Raw genomic sequence first — 18,418 nt, forward strand, 5'->3', positions numbered from 1 at the left:
AAGCTGCTGATGAAGCTGATGGAGTTCAAAACTGCTCCCTTTTTATGTCAAGGATACGATGAAAGCAGCAGTAAATCTTAGGGCTTCAGGTTCAAAGTCTGCAAAAGACGCGCATATGGAGTTGTTGAGGCTGATGGCAAAGTGCAAAACAGTTATGGGGCTATCAGGTATACTTGGATGATACATAGATTGCCTTTCCCTCACTGTCACGATGACCTATGTCGTTGTTTGGATTCAACTTCTAGTTGGATTTATCCGGCATTGAAGATTTCCAGATACACGGGTTATTATCAGTCATTTGTTTCTTTGTATTGACCATCAGACATCGTGAGGTCTCCAACGTGAACATGTACTCGTATCTAATCTAAATGACCTTTGTTCTAGAAAGAAATTAAAATAGCCTTTGGAAACGGTAGATGCTTTGTTCTGTACCTACTTAATGACGCTGAGATACACGTAACAGCCCCCACAGATAGCCCCAGCCTCAAGCCTCCTTGCTCAGAGGCGCCACCTCTTGCACACTCTCTACTTGCACGACATTCTCTCCTATGACCTGCCCGCTCACGAGATTTACGCGAGGACCTGTAAAGTTCTTTCGGCCGTCGATGATCCACTGAAAGAGGGAGATGGCGATGATGATGGCGAATGCGACGATGCAGTAGTCTATGGGCGCGAGTTAGTAAACGTATCTACATTATATCAGACTCGTATATGACCCACTCATGTTGCTGCCAGTGACGGGTAGAACCGGCGGGAAGACGAATAAGACTGTGGTGAGCGAAATATACGACAGCGATATGATGTCTGCTGTCCAGCCAAACCAACTGGGCAGCACCCATTTCCGCTCGGGCAACTTCTTTCGCCCTTGGAGGCAGTTGACCATGATGGGCAGGCCGTAGGAGAGATCGAGGGTGACGACGGAGGCAGAGATGATGGCGTTGAAAGCGCTTGTGAGTGTAAGCTTGAGAAGAGATGGAGAATGTTTGGTGCAAGATTTACCTTGATGAACCCAGGAAGATGAGACCAAAGATGATGACGACGACGGAGGTTAAGATGAGGGCATTTAGAGGAAGGCCGAGTCTCGGATGGACGCGAGCGAAGAATTTGGAAGCAGGGAGACCGCCGTCGCTACAGTAGTTAGAGGAGGGTAATTATATGAAAGCGTCCCATCAGATTCATACCGGGCAAATGCAAAGATCATGCGGCTACTCGTCGTCATGACACTAAACGTCGCAAAAATCAGACATACAAGCGGGAGCCTAAATTTCAAACTGTCAGATTCTTCTCGGAAAAAGGAAGCTAGTGATGGTTGGATGAAGGACAAACGAACATGAGCAGGCAAATAGCTCCAGCGGTGTTGCTCGTGGCGTGAATCAAAATCTGCAGCAAAGGACCTGCTGCCGAACTGATGACGTCGTCAATGTTGCCGGCTACGAAAAGCAGGACGATGAGGAAGATGGCGCCGGTAAAGGTGCCGATGCCGACGCAGATGACCATGATCTTGGGGCCTTCCAAGGCGGCGTTGGGGATCTCTGATTTGGGGTGAGTATGCGGTGCTATAGTAAGGAGAAGAATGTGATTTACCTTCAATCATGTGGGCGACGGAATCCTGAAAGAATTAGCCATGATCAAAATAGTAGAGAGAAAGGAGGACATACAAAAGCGGTGACGCCAAGACCGCCTTGGAGGAGCTGTAGGTTGTTAGAATTGCTGTTGAACATGCTTCAATCTTTGTATATATAGTGGGTTGTATACGCACACCAAGGAGCCATGCAATCCCATCAGGCCCTATCGTTGTTATTAGTATCCAGAGATATGCCTTACTCGGGTAGTTAATAGAGATGAGGGTACATACATCCTGTCGTGTTAATGAATTCGCGAAACACGAAATACGCAGTGTTGTAATTCGGCGATGCGCACGCGAGGACCGTAATAGACACGAGGACAAAGCCGCCAATGGACCAGACAAAGGCACCGCGGTAGAGAAGCGGCAAGAAGGAGTTCATAAAGGCATTGATGACAAAGGATGCAAGAGTAAAGGCAATGTAGATGAGGAACTGGTGCCAGCGTTGAGGCTCGTAGCTCTAGCATGAGTGTAAGAAAAGTTGTCTTTAAAGGTGAAGACTTCATATAGGTACCTCGTGAGTGGCAGAAATGATACCGAGAATGAGCTGGCTGGATAATAGAGCGTTGGTGGCTACGAGGGCGACCTGTAGGTGGTTGGTGTTAGAGATTGATACTGATGTGCAATAGTGAAGAGGTCATACCCAGCCGGCGACGTTGACCCAGCCTGTTATCCACGACAAGACCGGAACCCATTTGGGCCACGAGACTGTACTCTTGTTAGAAGAAGCGTGGCATAAGCCGGTTAGAGAAAGACATACTTGCTGCAACCCAATGATATTGTCCGCCAGCGCTACAGATACAGCCAGGTATTGTTAGCAAAGCACACCCCAGTCCATCTCTTGCCCAGTATTGTCAAGGACTCACGTTGGATACGCCGACAGAAACTCAGCTAATGAGGCAGCGATACACAGGTTGCATATTCCCGCAGTGACTAGGCCTGTACACCCACACATGCACGTTAGTCAGGACAAGACGGCACAAAGGGGGGAACTAGATATGCATGTGCAAACGCATCTGCATACAACTTTGTTACTGACCCCAGACGACGCCGGTGCTACCTCCGGATGTTAAGCTGAGAGACAAGCTGGCAGAAAGAGCTGTCCAAGAGTTCAACACTGCGAATGCTAACCCCAGCATAGATCTAACCTTTGTAAGCCAATCATCTGAATTGAGAACGGAGGGAACTTTTGCCAGGGGGCTGGGCTCACAATGTGGAAAAGTTGCGATTCAGCTCCGGCTGGTGACCCATGGCCGCCAGCTGGGCGTCATCGCTATTCTCGTGTTTGGTATATTCCTCGCTCATCGTGGCACCTAGATGATGAGCAGCTATTGGATACTATTCCCTCCGTGTCTCATTCGGCAGGATTCTGGGGAGATCACAATGCGACGCAGGTGCCCTGCATTTGGGGGAGTGGCAGAGGAGAAGGAGGGTGAATGAGGAGTTTATTGTTTTCTTACAGAGCGCGGTAACAAAAGATGGAGACGATATACGGGGAAAGCATTGCAGGCATCGGCCAACTTCCTCACACTATCATATCATCACTGGGGGGGGTCCAATCGTGAAACTGGGTCGCATTTTTCGCCCATCAGATAAAGTAAACAATGTCTCATTTGATCAACATTCTGGGCTGGGGGACACAAGGCCGGACTCGGCGTGCGGAGAACATGGGTTGAGAAACCCCCGACTTCTCGTACTATTGCCGGGACAGGCAATTAGAGGGAGAGCAGTGCAGATGGACAGATCCGGTGTGATTGACCGACAAGGTGCTAGAGCTGCTTAGCCCACTGATAAAGGAAATCTAGCATGAGAGTCGATACCTGAGACTGGGATGGCTATCAGCCGTGTAGATAGGTATCTCGGCCGAGCCCCATGTAAGCCGTTGTTTAGTATCGAAACGTGGAGACGGCGTGGCTCTCCCCGCCCAGCAAGATGCGGGGAAATCGATAAGACGGCTCAAACTGGTTAGCAACTGGCATGTAACAGGAACGGAGAGCGCCGACGATTGTCGTTTTGGTAGGTTGTCTAATTGTAAACGCATGGCGGTGGAGTTTGGTGGCTTAATGCGTGTTGATCGCGTTGTGTTGGACGCAGGGCGTCAAGGGCGCGACCTCGGCTGCAAACTGCTCGTATGGAAGCCATTGCTATCTGTTCGTTGTGCCTGTCTTTACTTATCTGTCGGTGGATATAGCACGTACGTATGTACCTATCCATAGATAACACTCGTGAGAATGGAAAAGTGGAATCGAGCCGCCGTACCTACGCGATGTTTATCGGCACGAGACTCCACGCCATGCTTTCCAGGGTTGCACTGATGGGTCAGATGCATGGAGATCGCCAGGTTTGTCACTAAAGCCGCGGGCTGGGCCTGACAGCTACATGTCGATGTGCATGCCGCGATACTCAGTTTGTCTACACGGGATACAGGATGCACATGTATAACCTCAATGGCACAGATGTGGGTGGGCTCATTTAGATAATAGTTCGTTTCGTATGCATGTCCAGCCGTGGATTTTACGTCATGGGTGCGAAGAGATGTGGTTGGTGATGAGTAGATAAGGGACGAGGTGAAGCTCTCGTGAGAGGAAATGTGTTTGAATAGTCCTCTCAAGGTAGCTTGAGCATTAAGTCGCCTTTTGGGGCTATGAAATATAGGGAAATATGTCGCCGAAAAGCTTCAAGCTGAGTGCTTTAGTTGTGCTTGCAGGATGGCTCCCATTGATATCCGCGGCACCGGCGAGTAATGGCGGCGATTCGACATGCAGGAAGACGTCTGTGGCGATATTGTGAGTATCTATACCAGAATCTCAAAGTTTGCTTAATTAGAGGCAAGTTTCACTAACATGTTTGCAGAGGCGCCGGAATGGCTGGCATCACCGCTGCTGTAAGTGCGATGAAGATACTTACGATATATGCCCTACCTATCCATAGGCAAATCAAGTACAGTCTTTACAAGCTTTAGTCTAACTTTGCTTATAGCAAGCCTTGCACAACGCCTCTGTATCCGACTTTGTCATTATCGAGTACCAAGATCGAATTGGCGGACGGGCGTGGCACGGCGACTTTGGCAAGAAAGCGGATGGAAGCCCGTATGTGATTGAGTATGGTTGTAATTGGGTACGTATTCCGAATTCGAATGCATAATTAAGTTGGCGATGAGAACGTACTGATGCCATAGAATGTTAGATACAAGGACTTGGAAATACTGGAGGTCCTCGTAAGTAATCATGAACTTTTTTAACAGCGATACATATTGGTCTTGATTACTGACAATACGCTAGAGAATCCGGTTGATTTGCTCGTACGTAGTGTCTTCCTCGCTGGACATGAGTTCCCCTACTGCAAAGTCTGTCTAACACTGGATCGATTCTCAGGCCCAGAAATACCACCTCGCCAACACTTACTCAGACTACGACTCCATCCTGACATACGATGAAACAGGATATTCAAATTACACTGATCTCATAGACGAATATAGCGATGCTTATGATACTGCCGCTGCAAAGGCAGGCCGATTTCTGGTCCAGAATTTGCAGGACGAAACTATGCGCGCAGGTCTTTCTCTCGCAGGATGGAATCCTAGGCATAGTGATATGAAGAAACAAGCAGCTGAGTGGTGGAATTGGGGTGAGTTGTCCCAAATAGCAGCAGCCATTTGTGTCCATGTATAAAGAGACACGTTTCGCTTCTAGGTTGCATAACTGACGCCATCTAGACTGGGAGGCTGGATACTCCCCCGAAGAGTCATCCTTTGTGTTTGGCGTTGCGGGCGACAACCTCACCTTCAACCAATTCGGCGACGCCAACAACTTCGTCATCGACCAACGCGGCTACAGCGCAATCATCACCGGCGAGGCGTCGACGTTTCTAGCCAAAGACGACCCTCGGCTGCTGCTCAACACTCAGGTCACAAACATTAGCTACTCTGACAGCGGCGTCACCATCTACAACCACGATGGCAGCTGCGTTTCTGCGGCCTATGCCATCACGACCTTTTCTTTAGGCGTGCTGCAGAGAGATACCATACACTTCTCTCCTGAATTGCCGCAGTGGAAGAAGAGGGCAATCCAGAACTTTGCCATGGGAACTTATACTAAAATCTTTCTTCAGTTTAACGAGACTTTCTGGCCAGAGGATACGCAGTACTTCCTCTATGCTTCACCCAACACGAGGGGATATTACCCCGTATGGCAGTCTCTTTCGACCGAGGGCTTCATGCCCGGATCAAACATCATCTTCGCGACCGTCGTGGACGATGAATCTTACCGCATTGAGCGACAAACCGACCAAGAGACCAAAGCAGAGGCAATGGAGGTCCTTCGCCAAATGTTCCCCAACGTCACTATCCCCGAGCCCATCGCCTTCACTTACCCACGCTGGACTTCTGAACCATGGTCTTACGGAAGCTATTCAAACTGGCCGCCGGGGACTACCCTGCTAGCCCACCAAAATCTGCGAGCCAACACCGGCCGTCTGTGGTTCGCCGGTGAGGCAACCAGCGCCGAGTATTTTGGCTTCTTGCACGGAGCCTGGTTTGAGGGCCGCGAGGCTGGCGCTCAGGTCGCGGCGCTGCTTCAGGGCAGACCGTGCGTGCAGTATGGAGACGATAGGCTGTGTGGGGAGAGGATACATTATGAGACGCTGACGGGGACGTCGCCGTTGAGTCAGTATAGCATATTGAATGGATGGGCTGTGAGCAGTCTCTATGACGGTGGCGATGATTAATGGGCTGTACATACTTTACATGCAATTCTGCATGATGTTGATACATATCTTTAGCATAGGATGAGTCGAGAATCATACTATCTACTTTGAACCTAGCATAGCATTGGCATAAGGTTTTGACTATTTGGCAATAATATCTTCTCACAACGTCTGAGAGAACATTCCTCGTCTGGATAATAGAAAATCTCGAAAGAGACGAGGGCTCTTTTTCACAGAGCACGACATCGAGCTTATAAGCGGTGACGCAGACCGCTAGCAATTCGTAAATCTGACGCTACTATATCTCAGCACCTTGATGGAAGTAGTCAGCATGGACTGTAGCTTTGCTTGTCAAAGGAATAGGTTTCCGCATCCCAATATTCCTGGCGATGCTCAGAGGTGGCACTTCCATTCGCTCCGCCAGGCTCAACAGTACTTTTTCCTTGACGAAAAGAAGATTCCAAGATGCGATGCGCACACAACATCAGAGGGCAGCTAAAGTAGCTGCATTGTAACATCAACGGCGCAAGAGCTTCAGAAAAATATCGTATCCGTGAATTAATGAACTCTGTGCCGCGATCGCCCTGGAAATCCGGGTTGTTCTGGATAGTCGTGTCGATTTCTGTATCTCTCCGAAGCTCTCGTGTTGTCAAATGTAACGATGCCACCGCCTTTGCTCTACCACTTTTGCCCCTGCCGAGCTGTGTGTGTCGCGAAAGCGGAAATATCGTAAATGCCAAGTCGGGCCTCGTTCATGTCATTGCGTATGGCTGACTGCTCATTTCTGCCTGTTAGTAAGTATCAACACATATTTGTTGCAATTGCATCGCCGTCTTTTGGAATCAGGCCTGTTGAGCTAAACGCCGAACGATGCGATCGGCATTGGCACGAGCTTTGATCATCTCGTAACCGAACGGGCGGTGACCGAAGTCGCACGAGGCCAGTAAGCCGGCTCATGTATGTTGAGTACGACCCAAGAAAGAATGTAGGCAGGCATTCATTATGTAGGTATCACCAGCTCTTAAATCGTCCGTCTTTTCATGCTGCGTAGCGTAAGAAGCATTACGTATCAGCGCAAGAGAAAATAGCTGGAGCGGAAGAGAGCACAAGGCGGAAAGATAACTGCCCGAGCACAAGGAGGGCAATCAATGGAATCAGTCCAAGTTGCGCCGATTATGATGCAACATCAAATGCCCGCCTGCATCCTCGCATGAAGCCAGCGACAAGGACCTCAACCAAGCTTTTGCCGAGCCACTGAATCGCGAGAGCTGTCGATAAGCGGGCGCATACACCGATCATCGCTGACAACTCCCTGGTCGTGTCCAGGTTTCTTCACAGCCTCCAATGCTAAAAAAATTGTCCCTTCTAACAAGGCAATTCCCCCCGTAGGTTTTTAAAAAGTTCTTTTGTAAGGGATGTTCACAGGTTGGTAACACTCGCTATTCCAACTATTCGCCATCGCTGCCGGCCGGTAGAGCCCGGACCCTGGCTAGCGGTATTCCGTATCGGGAAGGTCGATCGAAATAGGCAAGGATCTCATGGAGCTGCCATCGAGGACCTTTTGAATTCGATTTCATAGACCGGAGCAAAAAATTCTTGAATTGGGGCTTGGAAGACGGAAAACGGCCGATGTGACAGTGTCTAGCATCGGCTTGAGAAGGTCTCCTTGTTCACCGGGGCAATTGCTGCGGCCTGCCTAGAGTTCTGACAGGCCAGGCAAATTCTTAGGCAGCCTTACTTGTAGCTTATTTGATTCCCAAGTTATTTTGCTGTCAAAGCTGTCGCAAATGACAAGTTTTGCGCCTTGCAAATCTGCCTGTCAGTCATGACTAGAGCGGGCGCCTCCAACCAGGCATAGACAATTTCGGCAGCCCAAACGGGATATGAATCTCTCGGCAGGAATCCGGACCTGACTGCAGCGGGCTAAAGAGCTTATTGGCGACAAAAATCCCTTGGCTCATGCGGGCGAAATAGTCAGGGCCTTTATCTGCTGTGCGGCCGGGGTAAGGAGAATGGACCAAGACGCGGGAGCTTTGACGAGAATAGCTAGAATGGGCCACTTGCGTGATACTACCTTGTCAATAACAATAGTTCTTTTGAAAAGGATCTTTGGGTTGATTGGTCAGAGGGCTGTAATAGGAATTGTAATAAGAAAGACGCGAAGATGGGGTATATAAACTGTCCCGGCCACTCCTTTCTGACAGAATGAGAGAGAGCTTGAGTCTCAAGGTAGCTGGAGTTTGGTAGCTTTCAAGAGAAGATAGGCCAATCCGTCGCAATGCGGTCGTCTAACCCCATCGCCGTGGCAGCGGAGCTTCTCCTGCTCGCCGGGGCCGTCTCTGCCGGCACTCCTCAAGACACAAGCCCTCCCAAGGCCCCCGTCGGAGCTGGCGTCCTCGCCACGGGCAGCGGTCCTACATACCGCACCTTCCAGCAGCTCATCGACCATGACCACCCCGAGCTGGGCACCTTTTCCCAGAGATATGTCTACAACGGCGACTACTACAAGGGCCCCGGCTCGCCAATCATCCTGGTTGGCCCCAACGAGTCTGCACTGGACGGTTACGAGGGATACACGACCAATGCCACGCTCCCCGGCACCTACGCGCAGGCAGTCGGCGGCGGCGCCATCATCATCGAGCACCGCTACTGGGGCCAGAGCTCACCGTACCAGTCTCTCGACACGGAGAACATGACGTACCTCACCCTGGACCAGTCCATCAAGGATCTCACCTACTTTGCCAAGAACGTCGTCCTGCCGTTTGACCAGAACCGCACCAGCACACCCGACAAGGCGCCCTGGGTCCTCAGCGGCTGCTCCTACAGCGGTGCTTTAACAGCTTGGGTGCAAGACATTGCTCCGGGAACATTCTGGGCCTACAGCGCCTCCAGCCCCGTCGTCGAGGCGATTGGCCCGCTGTGGCAGTACTTTGAGCAGGTCAAGCTGGCCATGCCGCAGAACTGCACATCCGACTATGTCAAGATCATTGACCACGTCGACAGCATTCTGCTCGGAAACGACAAGAAGGCCAAGGCCGATCTGAGGAGCTTGTTCAAGTTGGAGGGCGTTGAGTACGATGACGACTTTGCCGCTGCGCTGGTCAACGGATTGTATACCTGGCAGAATGTGCTCTTTGCGGATGGCTTCAGCGCCACGAACCAGATGTGCGACTATGTTGAGAACAAGTGGCCCAACAGCACCAGCCCTACTCCTGGTGCCAAGGGTGTTGGTTTGACAAAGGCCTTGGCTGGATATGCCAAGTGGTTCACCGAACTCAGCCTGCCAAACAGTGAGTTATACAATAGTTTTGCAGATAAAGATGGAGAAGACAGAAAATTCTAACGTGTTAAAAGCTTGCTCTTCTTACGGATACTGGAAAGGCGAGTTCGATGTCGACTGCTACAACACGCACAACGCCTCCAGCCCCCTATTCACAGATCTCACCCCCACCAACTCTGCCAACCGCCAGTGGAACTGGTTCCTCTGCAACGAGCCGTAAGTCCAGAAAGAATATACTCACAGACGAGGTATCATACTGACAACACCCGCAGCTTCAAGTGGTGGCAGGTCCGCGGCGAGGGCAATCTCGTCTCCCGCCTCGTCACACAAGCCTACTTCGAGCGCCAATGCGGCCTCTTCTTCCCCAAGGAAGGCGACTACACCTACGGCATCGCCGAGGGCAAGACCACAGCCGACGTCAACAAGGTCACTGGCGGCTGGTACAACGTCAACACGCACCGCCTGCAATGGGCTGCCGGCGAGTTCGACCCCTGGAGGCCCGCAACGGTGATGGCGACCACCCGTCCCGGCGGCCAGCTGCAGTCGACTGCGGCCCATCCCGTGCGCGTGATTCCCGGAGGAGCGCACTGCGGCGACCAGTTGACGTTCAATGCGCAAGCGAACGCCGCGCTGGGAACGATTTTTGCCGCAGAAGTGGCGAGCATTAAGCAGTGGGTGCAGGAGTTTTATGCTGAGAAGGGAGGAAAGAACCACTATTAAGTCAAGTATATATTAGGCGTTCGGCGGTATATAGCTTTGGATGAACATGAATACATGAAAGGCTTGGATAATCAAGCCTATGAATAAGAAAAAGACAAGTCAGCAGTTGTCGTGACAAGTGTCTAAATGCTCCTCTCACTCAGTCATCTTACCATTACCACACTCCAGGAATGATAGCCCACTTCTTCTTAATCTTATCCTCCCCAAACCTCTCCATGTACCACTTCTTCCCATTCACAGCCCTCGGCAGCATAGAAAAGATCTCATTCACGAGAAACGCCCTGGCAGGCGCACACCCCCACCCAGCCGCCATCCAGAAGCCAAACCACTCAACCCACTCCGACAAGTAGTGCGGATACAGCATGTACCGAAACAGCCCCGCCTGCGGGATTTGGTAGTGCTTCTCCACGCCGGCGGCCTGGCCGTCGCCGCCGGCCTTTTTGCGGATGCGTTCCTGGCGCTTCTGCTCGCGGCGCCGGATTTCTCGCAGCTCCTCGTCGTGGAAGAAGTTTGACGAGAGACCGAGGTAGAAGATGCCAATGCCAAAGATGAACTGGGGAACGGAGCACACGGAGGACCAGGCTTCGGTGGTGGTTGGGCCGTAGGCGGAGAGCCAGGAGGAGATGCAGAGGGCGTTGCAGACCTGGAAGCCAAAGGCGAGAGACCAGACGCCAACGTGGATGGGAGACATGGAAGGCTGGAGTAAGGGGAAGAGAACAGCTCGGTAGCAGTAGTGGATGACCTGAGATGACATGTCAGTGGATATTCCAAGGGAGGGGGTGTTAATGGACGTAAAAGCAACATACAAAGAGTCCTCCCAGCACTCGATTCTGGAACGGCAAGTCATCGACACCAGCTTTCTGCGGCAACGTATTCATAACGTACAGCAACGTCAAGAACCCAGGACACTCCATCGTGATCCAGGCCAGCCGGCCAGGAATGTTGAATCTGCTGCTCACAGACGTTTTGCCCATGCCATACCAGCTAATAACCCACTGCAGCGAACCACACTGTTACAGCAGAAATCAGTACTATTATCTTTTCAACCACAAAGACAAGAAACATAAACAAGCCTTACAATCGGATAGCCAATCTGCCACCAAAACAGCAGACGCTCGTAATTCTCCCGCGTGGGCGGATACCACCCTTCAATCAACGACATGATGGCGATGATGGCGACAGACAAGAAGAGCAGAAACAAACAAGGCCACAAAGAATCATGTAAGATGCTCAATCATAAATCAACAATCGCTAAAACAGTCATTGACGTAGATGCTCATGTAGTTCTTCAAGTAAGCCACAAGCCTCTGTGGCTGGCGGGCGTGATGATGTCAACAAACAGCTGTGCTTGTAGCAGCACAGCCAATTCTGCCGCTAGACACCACCTGCCCAATATCAACGCAATACCAGTATAGGAAAAAACAAGGCCAGCCCCGATAACTGCATGGCGTGCTGGCGCAATGGTAGCGCGCAGTCCTCCTATTGCTATCCGTAATGGGGAGATCCAGACTGAGGCTCAGGGTTCGAGTCCCTGGTACGTCGTTTCGTCATGAGATATTTTTTTGCTTAGCTGCAGTTGGTTGTTTCGCATCACATGCCGTAAATATCGTAACAGTTGAAACCATTCGTCTACCTATGTAGATGAACTTGGTCTTTTTTCTCCAGTCATAAACAAAGGCGGACTTGTGTTCGTTGTCTCACACAAACACTCATTGTAAAAAAGATATTAAACCAAGACGTTTATTCATTCATTCGATGCGTTATAATAAGAACTTTCGTATCACTACATATCTCGTCATAAAAACATGCTTGTATGCCTGAAAATAGGAATTGAAAGGAATGTGCCCTCCGCATAATCGTAGTTGAAGCCCAAAAACGCCCGCAAAAGATAAACCCGCCTGCCTATACGCAAAAGTGACAGTCCTTGCTATAAATAACCCCAACCCATTCAATCAGTGATTCATCCTCCATCATTTCTCCTCACATTACTATACAGTCTCTATCAGATCGACTCGAGCTCCCTCCAGAAGCCACAGCGGGTCTTCGACTTGCTGGAACCGAGGCGCCGGGTCGTCGGCCACGCCCTGCCGCAGGAGGTCCATTGCTTGTTCGAGACGCCTGTCTAGAAGCCGCTGGGCTGCTTTCGTGGTGGTTAGGATGCCCTGGAGGAGGAACATATGCAGGAACCTGAGCAGCCTGTTCATACGAGGGTGGCGGCGGTTCATCAGAGCTAACCGGTCTATTGACGCCTGGCCTCGCAGGAGGGACCAAGGGCCGGACAGTTTGTGACGCAGGCCCGCGTGGAGGCAAAGACCGTTGAGAAGTAGAGGCAGCGAGTGCACTGGTGCTATTATTGGCACTATTGCTGACGCTGTTGCTACTTCGCCGCGGCGGTAGAACGGGCGTGGTGCCACTTGGGCCAGCCGCAGAGCTGCGCCGAGAAGCATTGTTACCACCGGCGTTTCCTCTAGAATTGCCTTCGGGGCGAGTAACAGGTATGGGGAGGTGAGCTTGCTCGATATATTGCTCCGAGAGTGCTCGCTCCCGTTGCCGGCGCGCCTGTTCTTCTCGGTGTCTTTGATCCTCTTCCTCTTGTAGCTGCATGGCGAGGGCCAAGTCTCTGTCTTCTTGTTCGGTGCTGGAGCTTGCTTGACCTGGTTCGTCGATAGGGGCAGTCTCCTTAGTCTTGCCCCGTTTGTTGGTGACAGTTGTCCAAGCGCCACCGTCCTGGTCGCTATGGCGTTTACCGTTGCTAGTAATTGGTTCTGCTGCGGTGTCGCCGCTTACAAGTCGATAGTCTCCGGATAAAAATTGGTTTAGTTCCCCGTTGACATCCCGTAGGCTTTCCCATACAATTTCATCGTGAGTCCGGTAGCCGGCATCCGTCACAAGAGTGAGGAGCTGCTGGGTTTGTGGATGGCAATAAAGGGTTGAGAAGTGGTCGTTGCGGAAAAGGATAGCAAATGTACCGGGTCGGATTGCTTTTTGGATGACCTCGATTCCCCAGGGCGTCAGCTGGGTAGCTGATTCATTCAAAAATATCTTGATGGTGATGATGTCTTGATATAAATCTTGCTCCGCTTCCGTAAGGCCCTCCTCAGAAGTAGCTAATTTGTCCTCTAGCTCTTCTTCGCGGAACAAAAGATTCTGCACATCTTCGTAAGAGGTAGCATGTCTTTGCATGGAAGCACAGACGACATCATCGTAAGGCGGTAGCCAACCATGAACGAGAGGAATAGAAAAGGTCGCATAGAGATTCATCTCTGCAGTGTCCTCAAAGGTTCCAGGGATGTACTTGTGTCGCTCGAGTGGGTGAAGCTGTGTTAGTGAAGTATGCTCATATGCGGTGACAACTTCAGGAGTGGGGATGAATCGAGGGTTGACATTCATGCCGGTGTGGAGACTCTGGAGGAACGAGTATAGTTCGGAGACATCTGGCAGAGAGTCCTCTGACGACGTTCGTCGAGGAGACATGAGTTCGTCAAAAACAGCATCCAGCAGAAGACTCAAGCTGACTTGCTCCCGTGAGCGCAAAACTTGCACCAGGACTGTATCGGGGATATCGTCAGGTGTAGTCATGGTCAGCGCGTTGACTAACGCAACCAAAGGACAGGGTCCATTCTCATTCTGTATAAGTATGGGAGATACGCGGGGGTTTTTGGATGAGTTGGGGTCGTGCCAACGGATGTTCTTCACTTGGTACGTTTCGGCCTTGCCATCGACGGGCGGACGTGATGGAACCCATTTGGCACGACTCTCTGTGTCTCGGGGCGGCAGGGCTGGCTTTTCCTCCAGCACCATTGCCGAGGGTTCTTGCGGCTGTCTTTGCGGGGGGGCTCAATGATGGATCCGAGTCTATCAAACTCCAATCATCCAATTGAGCTGCTTGTGCTGCCGTCAGCTCGGGTACCTTGCCCTTGCCCTTAGCGGCATCCAAAGACCCCAGATCGTCCCAGACGTGCTGCTCACGCTCGAGGTCCTCTGGCATCACTGGTTTCTGCGATGGGGAGCCTTTTTCATCACGCTCGCTGTGAGAATCGTCATCCCAACTCGAGCTTCTAGAGTGTAGAGAGATTAGGTCTGGAGACTTTGGCGAGATGGGCACTTTTGCAGGTGGGTGTGGGCTGGAACGAGCCCAGGGATCAGGCTCAGAGTCACCAGATGCTATAGCATCGTGTAAGTTATTTCCATGGGTTGGCGGCTGCACATCGATTGTCGGCTTCCATGGATTATGATTGCCCGTCTCCTCCAGGCTTATGCTAGAAAGCGAGGCAGTTGGCGGTTGCAGAGACGCCGGAACGTCTTGGAGACTCTGGTCTGACGGAGCTCGGTTTTTCAGAAATGGATTGGTCTCTGATCTCTGTACGCCTGGCCTGAGGGCATCGGGGATCTGGCTGGGCAGATTCAGCTCGGACGGCTGCTTTCGTGCCTCGTTCCACACGCTGTCTTCATCTTCCGGAGAGCCGAAGCCTACGTCGATGCCGCCTCCACCAGGCCGCAGAGACGCAGGCACCTCTTTACGGTGGATGGAATCTGATGTAGCACCAGTCGCGGCTGCATGCTGAGCAGCCACGTCTTCCCAGGCGCTTGTGGCCGGCTCGTCCGTCCAGCCGCTGTTCTCCATCGAGGGACGGCGATGTGGTGGCGGCCCGGGCGGGGGCAGAACGTCTTCGATGCTGCTGGAAGGCTGCTGGACATACATGCTTGATGAAGACGATCCAGTAGAAGAAGCTGTATTTTCTTTTTCTCTTCAACTACACCAGCCTGTCGATCAGGGTCGAGCAGCAAGTGCTGGGAGAGAGAATCGAGGTGGGGGGGACGGTTTGGAGGTATGTCGTCACTGGATCGGCGATCAAGGCCAGCAGTGCATGGTGGCGGGAGGATGGCAGAGCTGTGGCAGAGCAGCAGGAATCGCAGCGAATGTGGTGCGTAAAAATGAGAAGCCAAAGACTTGGGTGCCGGATAGAAAGAATGAAACTCGCAAGAGGTTTTAGGTGATTTGAAGAGAATCAGGCACCACGGCATTCGAGGTTGTTCCTGGAGGATTGGGGAAGAGTGTGGCGGTGCGAGCAGCGCTTGTACCTTCTGGACTGCGGAGGCTGCCCGCTGCGTCTTAGCGGACGCAAGGATGACGCAGCCCGGCAGCGCGCCGCGCAATGCTTGAATGAGGCTGAAGGTGGCGATTTACGAGCATTGAATGCGTACAAATAGTAAAAGTTGATGCATCAAGATACACCAGTACCTAAAGCATAGCTGTCCCTCCGCATTTGATAGAGATCTCCATCGAGTACAGCAGTCCTTTGCACGGCGCCACACTTGGCCTTGATGAGGTACCCGCGGGACACGCCATTGACGCTGGTACACTGCAGCCCGCTAGAGATTCTTCAGCTTGGCAGGTACTGGCTAATGCTGTACCTGAGTTACAGCCACGCTGGCGAGCACCGCCACACTCTTGATCAACGTAGACGACGTGATACCTTCATCGCATTAACAGCTCGGCAAATTGCCTCTTCTCAATCCATTATGAGTTGTGCAAATACAGAACCACGTAAAAGCTGAATATTATGCATTCATAAAGACCAATAAAGCTCTTGACATGTCAAATTATCATCCGTCGTATTTCCATCTATCAGTATGGACCTATAAGTTGATCATGGCAGGGCAAGCTTCTAGCTTGGCGATGTCAGATGCTTGCACGTTGTGCCGCTCTATGATCATTTCGCTTGTAATTAAACATCAGTGTTTTTTTTCTTGTCACCAATCATCATTTGACATAGTGAGATCCTTCATTTGACGCCGAAAGCAGGGTTGTATTACGCTTGTAAATATAACCCATGGCCGCCTCTTGATATGCATTTTATACATCCAGCCACAGTCCTTGTTTATCTGTTTCAACTCGGCAGAGCAATGCAGCAGTGCAATTGCTCTAATCTAACGAGTTCGGACCAGTAATAGCTACGCCTAGTCAATGTCTTGGTTTGGCTTATGTGAAATTTTCAAAAAGGAAAGAACAGACATAGAGTGTGCGCGTTATAAACCGGGAAACGATATACTCAGTTTCTAGAATGTATTTCACTCATACATCATTACAGTCGATAGGAAATGCCTTGCCCAGTTCTATACAGCTTACACAGCTCCAAGTCTTTTCTACCGAGTTCCAATTCAGCCAAGTAGCGCTGATTTAGACCTCCGATGATTATCGAAGATGAACAAGACTGCATTCACTGTGGCTCGAGCGAAACTTCTGCATTCGCTCGAGTCACAAAAGACCTGCCTATATAATCTTTGCTGGCTCACTTTCCGCTTCGGCGTTCTTTCCCCCAGCATTTACCTTCTCTTCCGCGTACTCCCGTCTCTTCGTCTCGAGTTTTCTTTTCTCCCCCTTTTGCATGTTTCTCCCCGATTTGCCTGTCCCCCCCTGTTTTCTCTAAAAGTTTTCTTAACAGCGAGGCTGGCCCATAAACGCAATGGCTTCCACGACTTCCGATGCGGGCGAAACACCCGAGCAGGCCATGAGCTTCGATCCTGTTCTCCGTCGGGGCAAGATCGCTCAGTGGCGTCAGACGTTGCAGGCTACCGACTATCGTGTTATGGGTCCTGCACTCTGTATATCGGCTGATGGTGTAATCCTGTCTCCTGAACAAAGAGCTGCCTTATGGCGCCTTCACAAACATCCTTCTGGCATCCGAGTCCTTCACAAGTGGAATACCCTCCGCCTACCAGTTGAAGAACTTGCTGGATACCACGGCATGCATGAACACGCGCTCGTAAATTTCACAGATACGGTTGGTGAGTAGCCTTTCAGGATTGCCCAGACGCGCAAAGTGTATATTTCACTCTCCGCTCCCTTACTGACCCGCGCGCAGTCTGTGATATCATCCGTGAAGGGCTGCTCTTTATTGCAATGAGATTTGACTTGAATGTCAAGCCTCTGCTTCCTCATGACATTAACAACATACTCCCCGAGCTTCCCCCAGATATGTCCACGCTGTATACCGATATACTGTCGAAATGGAACGTCTCAGCTCCGCCTCGAAGACTGATCAATCCCATTGAGCTGGTGTTAGCATACACCCGTAACCCCCCACTGAAGAGTCTGATCGATACAATTGCGAGCTCACTTTCTGTTCCTACTTTTTTGCCCATTACGCGAAACATGATCTACCAGAGAGACAACGAGCGCGACATGATAAACCCAGAGGCGACTACTCTGGCCCATGCGATTCAAATCCTCTTGTTCGCACCTACTCAATGGAATCCAGATATCATCTACAAGCGTGACTCCAGCCAATATACTCACAGATATCCGACACCCGCTGGTCATGGCGGTAACATCCGTACGGTTGCAGGGAAGTTTAGCCTCGAAGACCTGCATAGGTCCATACTCCTGCTATACCTCACGATAGCTCGACGTACATCGGGCATCATGGACTTTGGCCGACCCCCTTTGGAACTAGGGGAATTCTTGGGATACTTTGATGTTCCGAGACGTGAGCCGATCCCAGATGATATATCAACATATATCTACCCATAGACAAACCGCCAACGAAAGACTCCTGGACCGTCTACTGTCAGAAATGGTGTTCGTGACTCACGAACGCGTTCATGTGGAAGATCAAGAGTTATGAGAAGTCAATCAAATGTCTTTCATTACAACATACCCGACGTGCAGTGGTAATGTCAGCAGCATTATGGATGAAGAGAAGACGAGGGCCATGGACTTACTACAGACGCAGTTTGTGGAACGCCCCTCGATGCAACAGTTAATCGTAGGTAGGTATAAGAAGAATACATTATCTGGTTTAAAAAGTACAAGCCGTTAGACGATCCCCAACTCAGTGCCGGCTGATGTGAAGATCATCCTCCTATGTAAAATGAAATCGTTTTATAATTGGGTGAAACTAGATGCTCTCTTCAAAAAAGTCGCTAGCCACGCAGTCTTTCAAATCAATGGTTGAAGTCTGAGCGAAAGTTTGTGTTCGTTGAGAGACCACAAGGCAGACTAGCGCCCAAGCACTCATAAAATGGGGGCATAAACGTGTATTTGGTGATTTATGAATCTAGTCTACGGCTGCGATGGCGTCAATATG

At 50.9% G+C, this 18,418-nt stretch overlaps 6 protein-coding genes and 1 non-coding gene across 7 annotated transcripts; 4 read left to right on the forward strand and 3 right to left on the reverse strand.

Annotated features, from left to right (window-relative positions):
- Positions 1-484: 484 nt before the first annotated feature.
- Positions 485-2,929, reverse strand: TrAtP1_009332 (uncharacterized protein; the record flags this gene model as incomplete). Its single annotated transcript, XM_014093631.2, has 15 exons — positions 485-663; positions 721-947; positions 1,000-1,128; positions 1,182-1,259; positions 1,331-1,532; positions 1,585-1,609; positions 1,659-1,691; positions 1,760-1,788; positions 1,856-2,084; positions 2,139-2,210; positions 2,268-2,332; positions 2,385-2,416; positions 2,491-2,563; positions 2,664-2,767; positions 2,835-2,929. The coding sequence occupies 15 exons, from the start codon at positions 2,927-2,929 to the stop codon at positions 485-487; spliced, it is 1,572 nt and encodes a 523-aa protein (XP_013949106.2).
- Positions 2,930-4,285: 1,356 nt separating this feature from the next.
- On the forward strand, positions 4,286-6,349 carry TrAtP1_009333 (uncharacterized protein; the record flags this gene model as incomplete). Its single annotated transcript, XM_014093632.2, has 7 exons — positions 4,286-4,410; positions 4,478-4,508; positions 4,604-4,741; positions 4,811-4,841; positions 4,906-4,925; positions 4,999-5,251; positions 5,340-6,349. The coding sequence occupies 7 exons, from the start codon at positions 4,286-4,288 to the stop codon at positions 6,347-6,349; spliced, it is 1,608 nt and encodes a 535-aa protein (XP_013949107.2).
- Positions 6,350-8,606: 2,257 nt separating this feature from the next.
- Positions 8,607-10,328, forward strand: TrAtP1_009334 (uncharacterized protein; the record flags this gene model as incomplete). The annotated part of the gene is made up of 3 exons (XM_014093633.2): positions 8,607-9,618; positions 9,683-9,824; positions 9,881-10,328. 3 exons carry the CDS (start codon positions 8,607-8,609, stop codon positions 10,326-10,328), a joined length of 1,602 nt encoding a protein of 533 aa, XP_013949108.1.
- A 154-nt stretch (positions 10,329-10,482) lies between these two features.
- On the reverse strand, positions 10,483-11,490 carry TrAtP1_009335 (uncharacterized protein; the record flags this gene model as incomplete). Its single annotated transcript, XM_014093634.1, has 3 exons — positions 10,483-11,070; positions 11,135-11,338; positions 11,407-11,490. The coding sequence occupies 3 exons, from the start codon at positions 11,488-11,490 to the stop codon at positions 10,483-10,485; spliced, it is 876 nt and encodes a 291-aa protein (XP_013949109.1).
- Positions 11,491-11,774: 284 nt separating this feature from the next.
- On the forward strand, positions 11,775-11,870 carry TrAtP1_009336. The gene has a single exon. It is a non-coding gene; the product is annotated as a tRNA-Arg (tRNA).
- A 186-nt stretch (positions 11,871-12,056) lies between these two features.
- TrAtP1_009337 (uncharacterized protein) lies at positions 12,057-15,379 on the reverse strand. The gene has a single exon (XM_066114240.1). It carries the CDS (start codon positions 14,127-14,129, stop codon positions 12,309-12,311), a length of 1,821 nt encoding a protein of 606 aa, XP_065970334.1. The 5' UTR covers positions 14,130-15,379; the 3' UTR covers positions 12,057-12,308.
- Positions 15,380-16,795: 1,416 nt separating this feature from the next.
- TrAtP1_009338 (uncharacterized protein) lies at positions 16,796-17,862 on the forward strand (the record flags this gene model as incomplete). The annotated part of the gene is made up of 2 exons (XM_014093636.2): positions 16,796-17,117; positions 17,195-17,862. The coding sequence occupies 2 exons, from the start codon at positions 16,796-16,798 to the stop codon at positions 17,860-17,862; spliced, it is 990 nt and encodes a 329-aa protein (XP_013949111.2).
- Positions 17,863-18,418: the final 556 nt, after the last annotated feature.

The sequence above is a fragment of the Trichoderma atroviride genome, chromosome 5 (assembly GCF_020647795.1).
Source record: "Trichoderma atroviride chromosome 5, complete sequence".
Classification (NCBI taxonomy): Eukaryota; Fungi; Ascomycota; class Sordariomycetes; order Hypocreales; family Hypocreaceae; genus Trichoderma; species Trichoderma atroviride.